Source organism: Empidonax traillii, unplaced genomic scaffold, assembly GCF_003031625.1.
Source record: "Empidonax traillii isolate 1590-97213 ecotype Southwest subspecies unplaced genomic scaffold, ASM303162v1 scaffold773:size403244, whole genome shotgun sequence".
In the NCBI taxonomy this organism is placed as follows: domain Eukaryota; kingdom Metazoa; phylum Chordata; class Aves; order Passeriformes; family Tyrannidae; genus Empidonax; species Empidonax traillii.
The window spans coordinates 358022-371004 of NW_020955966.1; the positions used below are offsets into that span (position 1 = coordinate 358022).

General features: G+C 37.0%; 1 protein-coding gene across 6 annotated transcripts in view; it reads right to left on the reverse strand.

Annotated features, from left to right (window-relative positions):
* Positions 1-12983, reverse strand: part of LYST (lysosomal trafficking regulator) — an 85147-nt gene that overhangs the window by 43916 nt on the left and 28248 nt on the right. For 3 of the 6 annotated variants that reach the window (XM_027901315.1, XM_027901314.1, XM_027901313.1), the window contains 7 exons: positions 8938-11026; positions 6680-7718; positions 5592-5753; positions 4822-4978; positions 2254-2480; positions 1432-1498; positions 493-602 (listed from right to left, as the gene is read on the reverse strand). In XM_027901315.1, coding sequence (XP_027757116.1) covers positions 493-602; positions 1432-1498; positions 2254-2480; positions 4822-4978; positions 5592-5753; positions 6680-7718; positions 8938-11026 — 3851 coding nt within the window. The remainder of the gene's footprint in view (positions 1-492; positions 603-1431; positions 1499-2253; positions 2481-4821; positions 4979-5591; positions 5754-6679; positions 7719-8937; positions 11027-12983) is intronic. The other 3 variants (XM_027901317.1, XM_027901316.1, XM_027901318.1) reach the window with 3 other exon arrangements.

Consider the following 12983-nt stretch of genomic DNA (forward strand, 5'->3'; position numbering starts at 1 on the left):
TTTTCTTCCACTTGTATTTTGCTACAGACTCAGACATAAACCAATAGTTATTTCAGCAGTATATCCCACACAAACAGTAGATTCCAGCATTACACAAACCAGCTTACTTTTGAAAGTAATTCCTGGTGCTAAAGCATTCCTGAAATAGTGAGATGCTTTATACCTTTAAAGTACTTGCTTCTACTTTTGCAGTATTAGTGTTCTGTCATCCATAACTACTATGCCAGTCTTCCTCAAGAGGAATCTTGGTTTCTTGTACTGAAGAGATTCCCCAGAACCAATGCACCCTTCAAAACCCCTTCTTCTTATCTCCTATTTCCTTTTCTTGCTTTAAGAATTAATTACTTCAACCACCAATTTTCATTTGCTCTGCTCAGTTCAAATGTCACTGTTCATCATCTTATTTCTCAAAATTCTTGGACACAAAAGGATTTCATTTTGGTTCCATTTTTTCTCATAAGCATCATTTCCTATGTGCTCCTCCATACATACCGTACAAGGTGTTTTCTCCAAAAATATCCTAAGAAGAAGAGTTAGCTCTTCTGCACATGTCTGTGAACTCATCAAGGAAACTAGCAGATCTACCAGCACCATCTGACATGCTAAAAAGAAGGAGACAATAATATTCTTAAAAGGAATTTTTATAAAGCTTTAAAAATGCATATTCTATACTATTATGAGGAAAGATTATCTTCAAATTCAGAGTGTTTTGCAAAAACATTTCAAATTAAGGAAGTAATAATGATTACAAGATAAATTCTAGAGAGATTGAACAGTACTTCCTAAAACTACCATTCAAAATTTCATGGAATGAACTTGGACGGCTACGACAAATGTAGCTCCCATGTTTGCAACGTGGAATCTGAAAGCCTGGGAACCTAGCATCTCACTTGCAAAGGCTCTCCCCACAAAGCTAAGGATTCAATTCCCGGGATGGGTTTACATCTCATGCTGTGGAACACCCTCATGTAAAGTTACCTTGGGGCAAACATTTAATTTGCTTCTATGTATTCTCGGATTAGCTAGTTGTTTTTCCAGTTAGAAATAAAACTCAACACATCATCAAGACCTGTGTTACAAAAAAATTGGAAATAAAAACTTGGGTTGTGATGCAGTGAGAGTTCAATCAGCTGCTATTTTTCCAAGCAATGTTTAACACTATCACATCAGTGTTTATAGCTAGTTATCATTTTCAGATCTGCCAGTATTTGTTTACATAATATATTTCCACTAGCTCAGAAATAACTCTGTATTTATTTACACTAAAGTAGCACAAGTTTCTTTCAAGTTAAAAAAGCAGCTGCATAAATTCACACATGCCAATGAACTTCCTTTGTCAACTATGCATTTGCACTGTGAGCTAAAAAATTTGACTGTGTATACATTAAATTATAAAAACCAATATTTGAGTTACTTGAACCTTTAACTCACCAAGAAAACTAGATTCCGTTTGTGTCAATATATTCAGAAATCCTCCCAAAAGCTGTTTAACAGCTCCCTGTTAAAAAAAAAAAAAAAAAAAAAAAGGAAAATGGATATCTGAAAAATAAACACCAGCTCAAAGAACTAAGAATTAAATTCTTCCAATCAACTCCTGCCTACTATTATTTTAATTATAATTCCAAATACTTGAAATTATGGATATTTTTTATATTTGCCAATGAACATTCTGTGCAGTTCAGTTGCAGAAGTGATTTTGAAATTTAAATTATTCTCTTTTGCAAGAGGCATACTCCACCCAGTTATTAAAAAAGTGAAAAAATGATCAGAAATTCTAAAGGATCATGAGGGCTTCAACATTTGCATAACATTTCTAATATTAACTTAGGAAGAATAAGATCATGAAATACTTTTGAGGTATATGACTCACAGTTTGTAAAAGTACATATTCAATATGTATAAGCACAGAATGTTTACATATATACATATACAAGCAGCTATCTGCCTTTTTTTCCCTAATACCCTGACAATCATTAAATCTCTAGCTCTAGCCCTAGTGATTGAGTAGTCTTGATAAAATAAGACACGTGGGAAACTCAAAAACTCTGTAGCTCAAATATATTTCAATACATTACTTAGTTCCTGGTAAACTAAACACAACACAGCCGGCAATAGTCATTTATACTGTTTCAGATCTTATAAAATCCCATAACAAGTGAGAACATTTGAGATCACTCTATTAGACTGATACTATAAAACTGAAGAAAAGACATGCAACCTCCAGACTGTTACCTTTGTTAATAACATTTTTACCTGTTCTATAAGTACAGTGGCATTTCTCTCCTTCTGGCTGATGATTTTCAGGCAGCTTTGGAATACATGAGCAAGCACATCTAAACTTGCATTACCAGCTGAGAGTAAGTTTAATTCTAACATGCAGATTTCAGGATACATTAATTCTCCTTGACTGATGTTTTCAGTTAGGTCATTAAAATAACCTGAAGGACCAGTACATCCTGGTTCTCCCTTTGTGTCTGCTCCTAAAAAAAAAATAAAATACTTGTCTCACTGAAACTTACTCAGCTGAATACAGATTGAATGATTTAAGCAGAACATTCAAGGACATACTTTCTTCAACCTTCTCATAAAGTACAAACCAGAAGTAGTCACTAGCCTGTAAGAAGTTAGCATAATTTTCTATTCTTCTTCAGATTTTCCTATTTTCCTGCTAAAACAGAGGGGCAAGGATGCAGTTTCTCCCATTACATGCTCTTGAACTACATGCCTTCATTTCTTGGGAACTGGACACACAGTAATGGTGAAATATGCAATTCATGAAACATGACAGTAAAATCATTGTAACAGAGCCTCAAACTTCTATACAAAACCCTGAGCCTACCAAAAAAGGACATAAATTTAAATTATATTTTGTTAAAAGTTTGGGGGAAGCAGTTCAGTTATTTTAACTCAGAAAACACATATGACAGAATATCTACATAACAACCAGAAAAGAAAAGCATAGGCACCTCCTGTTACATTTTGAAGAGACTTTAAGACATGTTACTTAAAATTATTTGGTACATGTTTCATAGAAATGTTTCATGGAAGTATTTCAGATGAAATTTTTCATTCAGAAATGCAGGTAAAAAGCAACAGTTTAATGCAATTCTATTAATCTATTCATACTAGAATGTAAGCATCCAGATGTGTTCAGCACAAAGGAAAAAATTAAAGCAAATTCATGTTTAAAATAAATTACACAACAAAATACAGCAAGATATGGGTGCATCAATTGTTGAATGAACATAAAGGGATATGTTGTATAACAAGGGGGGTATCAAAAGTCAAATGAAGCTTGTGATTGGGAAAAGCCAGTATGGATTCACCAAGGCCAAATTGTGCTTAAACTGGATTGCCTTCTACAACCAAATAACCTGTCTGGTTGATGTGGAACAGGTAGTGGACATTGTCTATCTAGATTTCTCCAAGGCTTTCAGCACAGTTTCCCACAGCTTTCTCTTAGAGACACTGATGTGTTAGGGTCAAGACAAGGGATCTGTGTGGTGGGTGTGCACTGACTGCACCCAGAAGGTTGTGATAAAGGGCTCCTTTTCAAACTGGCAACTGTCACAAGTGGAGTCCCCTGGGGATTGATATCACCCCAAAGCTTTTTAATGTCTTCATAAGTGATCCTGGATGATGGGATCAAGTCTATCCTGATAGAGTTTGTTGATGATACCAAACTGACTGGGCAAGTGGATGCCTGGGCTACAGAAAGACCTCAATAGGCTGTAAGAGTGGGCTGACAAGAAGTTTATGAAATACAACAAGGACAGTAAGGTCTTGCACATGGGAAAATATAATTCAGGAGTGCAGCACAGGCTTTGATCTGCCCAGCTGTGGAGCAGCTCTGTGGCAACAGACCTGGGGGTCCCAGTGGACAGCAAGTGCAGTATCAGTTAACAGTGTGCTGCTGCAACAGAAAAAGCCATCAGAATGGTGGGCTGGATCAAAGGTGTCACCCCCAGGGGTAAAGAAATCATTATCCCACTCTACTCAGTGCTTGTCAGGCCTCACCTGGAAAACTCTGTTCAGTTTTGGTCACCACTGTGCAAAACAGATGGGAGGAAAGGTTGAGAAAACTGGGTTTGTTCAGCCTTGAGAAAAGGCAGCTTAGAGGAGACCTTATCACCATGTTCCAGTTTTTAAAAGGTGCCTACAAAGAAGATGGAGACCACCTTTTTCCAAGGAGTCATATAGACAAAATTACTGGGTAATGGGTACATGGTACTCTCATGGAGATTCCATATGGACACAAGAGGAAAGCCTTCCATAATGAGAACAGTCATTGGTATAATCTCCCCAGGGAAGGGGTGGATTCCCCAACATTGGATTGGACATATAAGATTCAGATGGAAAGGGTGCCAGGCCATCTTGTCTCAACTGTGCTGTTGCCAAAAAAAAAAGGTTGGACCAGATGATCTTTGAGTTCCTTTCCAACCTAGTATTCTGTAATACAATTAGGTTATTTAGCTTTCACCAGAGAGTTATAATTCTAAATAAAAAAAATTTGAGCACTGAACTTCAATCAAACTAATAAACATCTTCAGAGGCTCCTAGACCACAATAATACATTTGAGCAGCATGACTTTAGAGCAAGGGTCACATAAACAAAGACAACAAGACAATAGTTTATGTAACGCTCAGTAAGAATATTCATCATCTTTTCATCTGTAACTGCATCATACTGAAAGCAGGAAAAGTTAAGCTACTTCCATCTGTTAAAGGTATCTGATGCTTGCCCCGTTTTGGTACATCTCAAAAGACAAACCTTGCTACGTCACAAAGACGGCTTTCTATATTAAGAAAGTTCACATTTACCTTCATCCTTGGTTTCACTATCATCAGAGTTACTTTCGCTATCTGCTTCATATCCTTCCTCTTCAGCAAAAAGTTTAAGACTACAGCATTGTGATTCTTCAGTTTCTTCAGAAATTTCTCCAGGTTGTGACACAGGCTCCTTTTCAGTGTAATGGGTCTGTACAACACATCAAGGAAACAGAGTGTCATTGGTGAGAAAAAGAAAAACAACTTTGACTCAGAAAAGCAAATAATTTAGAACCTTACAAATTACTATTTTCTCCAAGCCCATCAGCAAAAGAAACAAATCAATCATACACTTTCAAGGAACTTGAGATACGTTAAGAATACTTCATTTTTACATTGAAAACTGAATCTGCAAAGTCGGATTTTTCTTATGAACTACCTGATCAAAATTTTATCAAGCAGCTAGAGTAACTATGTTTCCAAAATCACTATCAACATGGACATCAATGTTCACTATAAGGTGATAAGGTCACTCAATATCCCTGTTTGAAGCTCTTCCTTTGAGAGTTTGTCACAGAGTAGTGAGATGAAAGAGTAAAAAGAACATCAGGTTGACTGAGCTTGCTACTTTTTGGGGTATGGCTCCTTTCTGAACAGTAAACGTGGGGACCATATCAATACGCAGCATTTCACTTACATACAAGAAGCAGAGAATCAGTAATCAGACATAACATTTTCTATTGAGTTTAAAAAGACCCAAACAACATAAACCTGAGAAAATCTTGCATTATTCACAATTAGACTGCTTAGTTGGTGTTTCATACCTTCTCAATTTTTTCTTCAGAATGATCCAGATCAGCAGAAAAAGTGCCCAATGCAACACAAAGCAGTGAATCGAACAGAGGCTTTGCCAAGTCAGTTTCTATCACTTTTGATTGAGTAAGCTGCTCTCTTATTTCAAGTAAGATATCATCCACACAGGTATTCTGTGTTTTAGGGGAGACAAACATTTTAATTCATGTTACTGTGTTTTGGCTAACAGAAATAGCCTAGTACTTTCATTTAAGAACTTCTCCTTCCACCTACATTAATCTAACTTCTCAGCTACAACCACTACACTTCATCCAGTCTCTTGAAATAAGAAAGATTCATCTTGTTTGTCACAACAGAAATTTGACTGGAATCTGCACTCTGAAAAAATCCAGCAAAATGCTGTTATCTAAAATTTGCAGGTGAAAACACTGTTTCAAAAACAAGTGACCTTGAAACAGTTTCAGGTACACAGTGTGCATTCAAATCACACCACAACATTACTAGAAGTTAAAAAGTCAGAGGGTGACATGTCCAACATCACAAAACTTGCAAGCAGTCCAGGCAGAACTCCAGTTTTCAATTCTCTCTTGTACTTAATACCTCCTGCTTCTGTAACAAACTGCCAAATAGAATTCAAGATAGCAATTAAAACATTAAAGCAATGTGAAGTTATCTTCTGTGAATTAACAACTTTTTGTGGAACACTGAATTAGTTCACCTCTAAGGCTTAAGTAATAATTTTTTCAGGTGTCTTTTGAATACCTGTGCCCTGCAATACTCCTCCTTCTCAAGCACCATGCTGTGCTCAGAAACTTGATCAAAAATTGTGTTACTATGTATAATCCTGCCTACACAGCTTTCCTGCAGCATCCCTGTCACACATATTATCCATTGAATACTCTTTCCAAAAAGAGTACGACTTAAGAGGACCGCTACTCCAACTACTAAGCACATCATTTAACTGTATGCTTTCAGTTCTACAGAAAATATGGTACTGTAAGAAAAGCGTAAGTTTTCTTCCTCTCTAGAAGAACTTCTGACTAAATTAATGGTAAAATACTATTGTTTGTAACAAATATGAGCAAAGTAAGCACAGTACCTGGTGAAACATCTCCACTTCCATCTTCTGCATGTTACTTGCACTGTGTAGACAGATGGTCAGCAGAGCTTCTAGAAGTCTGATACCTTGAAGTGCCCACTCAGCCTCTTCTCTTACAGAAGTCTTTATCCCTTCAAGATTGGCAACTGAAGTAACTGAAGAGTGTTCCCTACTCAAAGAGCTGTCACAGGAGACAGAGTCAGGCACCAGCTGTTCCACATCAGCAAGACTGCCAGAATTATCAAGCTCCAATTGCGTCACCTCTCTGCTTTTAGCCAGCTGAACAGAATCGTCCTTGTTGAGAAGCTCAGTACGAGGACTCCCGTGTGAACTTCTGCTGCTTTCACTCAATACTCTCTCCCTCTTTTCTTGCTCCTTTTCCTCCTTTTCCCTAATTTTTCCAAGTTTCTGAATTATCAGAATTAGTAATCTATGGCATGCTTCAAAGCCTCCAAGTCTATGGAACTGTCTCTGGAAAACTGAACTATACAAATAGATGCAACGACACATGGACCAAATATCTGCAGCCCTATGGATATGTTCCAGTGAGGGCAAAGTAAGGCTTTCCAGTGACAGATATGGTAATTTGTGGCCTAATGGCTCACTAGCTGTACTATCATATCCTGACGTATCTTCGGAGTCATTAGCTGAATCCAGATCACCATCTGCTTCTTTACTTACGCATAAAAAAGCAACACAGAGGAACAGGTTTATTGTGTTGACGTGAATGTCTTGGCTCACAAACTTTTTCTTTTTTGGGTAGGCCTCTTTCAAGCCAGCGTAAAACTTGCTCAGGCTTTGAGGAATCTCTGAAACAGCATGCTGGCTACAAAGGGAAGTAGGTAAGTCAGATGTAGACTCCTTTTGTTCGCCATCCAGGCCTTCCAGTTCTGGCGTTGCTTGGTCTTTCTGCTGATCACCAAGGCACAGTATCAAAGTCTCTAACACTTTCAAAGAATGGCTTCTTAATGTGTCTAAGTAATTTAACTCAATCATTTGACTCACTCCGTTACAACTCAGAAACAAGTCTCTAATTACCCTGCAAGATAAAGTATAAGAGTTACCTTATAACTCAGCCAAAAATTCATGTAGTTCACTAATTGTTATAAATTACTGTAAATTAGGGAGTTTGCTGTAATTGTTTGCTGTACTCTAGAACCTCAAGTATCATCCAACTACTGGTGGAAAATTCAACTCTTTTTGCAAGACATGATATAGGAAATACCTCCCTCTAATATGTAGACCACAAACATGCATGATGTTCAAAACATTAAAAGTGTTTAACTTTATTTATAACATTTGCTCTTTAGTGGTACTTCCTCCCCAGCTTTTTCTTAGTAATTGGAGCTAGTAAACATCTTTGTACATTTCTCTGTTCTGTGATTTCACCAGAAAGGAGAGATTCCTTCTCAAATTTGAAGACATTTTCCTATGTCTCTTAGTTGTGTGGATGATGTATTTCAGATAGAATTCAGGAATACCTTTCAACCACAACTTTTTGTGCAATTGTTATGCCAGCATGTCCAGTGTCAAAAAAACTTTTTGTATATTTGTTTCCAAGTCTATTTTTCCTTTTTTTCTACTCTGAGTATTAGGCTAAGTTCATACAAAATTCAGAGTAAGTATGTGTAAGCTTTTTATCATACTACATTTGCTTCCACATATTGTGTTAAAAAATTATTGTATCAATTCAACAATAAATAGAAAGTTTCTATTTCATGCCTTGGAAGAATGTTTGTTGGGTTTTTGTGTTCTGGGGTTGTTTTCATTTTGTTTCTCAATTATGTTTAAATGAACAGGCTTTTGTAAATTAGAAAACAGTTATTTCAGGACAAGTAAACATCAAGCTTTATTTTTGGAAGGTGGTATAGCAAAAATTCTGGAAGAAAAAGGGAAACGGAAAACTAAGCAGTCTAATTCCCACAGAAAAACGACACATCAATGCATTCAACATTCCTGACTGATTTTAGCATGTGGAATTAAGAGGCAAAGAGCATGTCACATTGGACAAAGATTTTTGTTTCTACACACTTTGGCTCGTTAAAGACCATAACTCATGAGTAGAGAACCCTCACTTTCTATGGTTTATGGATCTAGGCATATATCTATGTTACTCAAGCATTTACCTTGTTGCCACCTGCAATATCCAAACACTGCCTAGAGTCCAAATAAAATTTATGTTCTGATCAGTAACAAATATACAAAGCTACATCCATAATTAGCATGTTTTCCAATAATAAACAGAAAAATCAACCAACCTGGATTTAAGCAACACAGGGAGCATCTGCAAATAAACCTGAAGTACTTCAGAAGGCAAATTCTGGCTATGGTAACTGCATGTGTGTTTATCGGCTGTACTTAGTCCAAGTTCTTGTTGAGCATGGCAAGCTAGCTCAACTCCTCTCTGAAGCATGGGATTATAAATACAGTTATATAGTTTCCATTGGACCACTACATTTCCCTTTTGAATTAAGTGGCAAATATGGCTTGCAATCTGTGTGCCACGTAGCTTGTCTTCTTCAAAAACAATGTCCTGGTAAGCCTCCAACGCATGCCATCTCAACAACATATCTTCAGATCCAGTGCTAGGCAGAATTCCCTGGACTCTGCAAGAGGAACTAGATGCAAGACTAGCATCACTAGAGTTGCCCTGCAAGGCATCTTCCAGCTGAGCGAGTTGATCACAGTCAACAGTACATATATTGCATGATGCCTGCATAATTTTTTGAGATACTTCTGCTCCACCCAGTTGATCCAATATAAACTTGTTAAGGATGTTCAGTATGTGCTGCTGAAAGTTTTTTAATATTGGTAGCTTGGAAGCATGGAGCAATGGGACAATGACAGATTTTGGATCCATACAACAACATATTCCTACATTATGTACACCTGAGAGAATCTCAACACAGGTACTGCTCAAAGAAACTTGTTGCAACAAGTGCAAACACTGGTGTGCACAAACAGCGATGCAACAGCATCTCTCAGGATAATGAACTTCTCCATCAGAAATTTCGAAAGGGTTTTTGGAAGCTTGGTTTTTAAAAGCAGATACAGAGAGCCCAGAAAGATCTCTGTGGTGATTCATGAAGTGAGAGTACTCACATCGTCTGTGCCGCTTTCTTGTACACATCGACTGATGGAGCTGCTCTGATTTCACTTTTTTGACAGTGCTGATTATTTTCATGATACTGTTGATTAGAGTTTTCAGATGCTCTGAGGCTTCCCCAGGTACTCCCTCATTCTTCATACAGAGCCATTCCATTTGAAGCACTGTTATTTCAAATAGCTTAAATCCCTGATGCTGTATGAACTCATGAACCAGATCTATAGCTTGGCTAAAGTAGAATGGATTGGAGGCTGCACTTTGTAGACAGCAGATCAAAATCTGCAAGACACCTTTTATAACCTCAGGTAGAAGCAAGGCTCTGTGACGATACCTAGAAAATACGTAGTCATCCTGAACCGGCTGCTGTAGTGTTTTCTTGTAACCTGGAGAAAAAGGACCAGGTTGCTTTTCCAAGCAAATTCTGATTTTTAATGCTGCTTTAAGTAAGTCTGTTAAATTTTTTCGTAAATTGTCAGGCATTGCTTCTGTATTGCTAATGTCTAAAGCCATAAGATGCAGCACTGTTCGAAAGAGCATCCTTTGGATCAGAGCCACAGGTTCTTCTGTCCACCCTGCAGAAACTACTTCATTTTCTCTGTTACTACTTACATTGCAACAGTCTCCAAATCCTGATAAGAACTCTGTTAATGTGGGCACCACACTTGCTGAAAGAGCAGAGCTGTGATTCAAAGTAATATCAAATTTGCACACTTTCTCTAAGAGAGACAATAAGACATGGCATAAGTCAAAAGGAGAGTTATCCTTGTTGCTCTCAGAAGTTCCTGCAGCTGGCTCATTCAAAATCTCTGGGTTTAGCTCATGTGCTGGAATAATTTTGCTGGAATTTTCTACATTAGGGGCATTGGTATTAGAATTTGGTACCGCTTCCACAGGTAGACGATCACTTCTACCTACAAGGTAGCTGTCTCTAACAGGATATGTTAAAAAAGGCTGTAGTAACTGGGAGTGTCTGTGTTTCGTTATTACAGCAGTCTTTTCATCAGAATTGCCTTCGGAATCTGAAGTGGAGAGCTGAGATCTTCTTGCATCTCGCACAGAGTAACGGTGGGTGGTTTTGCGCAGACGTCCGCTTTTTCGAGATCGAAGATTTAGCTTCACGGAAGTCTGAAGAGATGAATGAGCGCTTCCATCTAAGTTTAGTTTTTCCTGAGTAGATTTCACAGAACTTGTATTATTCTCTTTGGTCAGGCATATGTCTACTGTGAAGGGTATATTAAAATCTGTTGGAAAAAAAGATAACAAAAGAACATTAAAGGAACTTTTGAATATGTAAAGCATTTTTCTTAATTCTATAGTTAAATACTTTCAGATAAAAAACATGCAACAAATTTATATCTTAAGTCATAGTTTTGCATATACCTATGTCAGACATTTTTAGTATAAAACAGGCAGCAACAACTCATGTTTAGGAGTCATACTAGCTATTTTCAAAGCCTAGACAAATTAGTATATTTTCTATCCAGGGGTGGACAAAAATGTGTTAGAATGTTTCCTAAAACTTTTTGTTGGTGCAACAATTCCATCCTCAAAAAAAAGTGTACTAGTCATAATAGAAAAAATAAATGTCTCTACTTAGAAACAGCGCAGATCTTCAAGTATATGGACCTCAGTCTTTATTTAAGTATTAGTTGTTCCAAATACAAGAAGCAGAAATAAAAGTAGGAAATTTTAAATAGAGACAAGAGGGAGACAGAAAGGAATAATGTTTAGGATGCTGAATACTCCTACAAAAGCCAAGACAAAAAACCAACTTTCAAGTTGCAGTATAAAATAGCAAATATGAAATTTAAATCTGATTCAATGAAAAAGAAGATATTTAAGAATAAAATGCAAGTACTACTTGTAGTATTACTTTGTTCATTTGTATGAACAAAGTTCATTTGTATCGGTAAACTCAGATAAACTATCAAAAAAGTAAGGAGAGAAACAACTCTGTACGTGCTTGGATTAAGTCCAGTGTTATTTTTCAGTAGTGACAAAACTGTAACTGGATGCTTTGGGCAGTAAAATAACTAGTATAAAAGAAGTGCAAGTATCCACCATCCAGTAAGTTCAGTATTTAGAAAAATGTGATAGCTAACAATAAAAGCCCCCACCCCCACAAAACCCCAGTATCCCACCTAATAGCTACAAACATCTGAAATCAAGCTGAAAGAAAAGATGCTTCCATATGCAAGCATGACTGTGCCTTGCGGTTTCAAAATTCATACTCATGATACTTAAAAAATACATCTGCTTTAAAGGCAGAAAATTAACTAGGAGTATACTTTACCAAACTAAGGATATTCCCTGCACAGAAAACACCCCTGCCTAATACCAGTGGATTTATTTCAGTCCAAGAAAAAAAATGAGTACTTAGTGCACAACTGGATATATCGTGTTTACTACATCAATACTAAGAGAAGGTAATTTGTAGATGTAAAAACTTTACATTATGCAATGTATAAACCTCAACATCTTAAAACCTATTTACACAACAGCATTTTAAACTAACCCCGGAAAAACCACTAAGCTCTTGTAGGATAACAGCAACATTTCTTTAATTCCATCATGCTTACAGGAACATGAGAGAATGATGCAACTGAGAAAGCAGGAAAGCTTATTATATAAAAGCTCTATGCAACTGGCACTCCAAGTCTACAAACATTAACAAAAGCCTCAATTTGGAGGAGTTTCAAACAGCAAAAAACATTGGGAGAGCTTCGGATAAGAATCTTTAGGAACTCTCTCAAGCAGTCGGGTAACTTCATTTATTTATTCTCTTTATTTCATCCTCTGGGAGGGAAAACAATGCATCAGACAAATGTAAGATCCTAAACAAAAAAAACCAAAATCACTGACATTTCCTTATTCAGTTTTTGCCCAGAGTTCAATTCATGTCATCCCTTTCATTTCTTTAATTCACTTTAAACTGACACTTTGGCAGTTGAACCCCTGTGATTTGATTCCTCATTTAGCATACCGCTTTCTGACACAGAGCATGACATTTTCTAAAGAATCAAGTCTGGTTCTGTTCATAGTCATCTAGTATTATTCCTTTTCTTCAGGGCCTGCCTTCCTGATAACACTGCACTTCTTTCATATTCTCTCATCCACTGCTTGGCTTTAAGCTTATTCTCTATTTCCAGTTTCTTCCATTTCATAAGAAAAGATCTGTCTCACCCTGTCTTTAGTGTC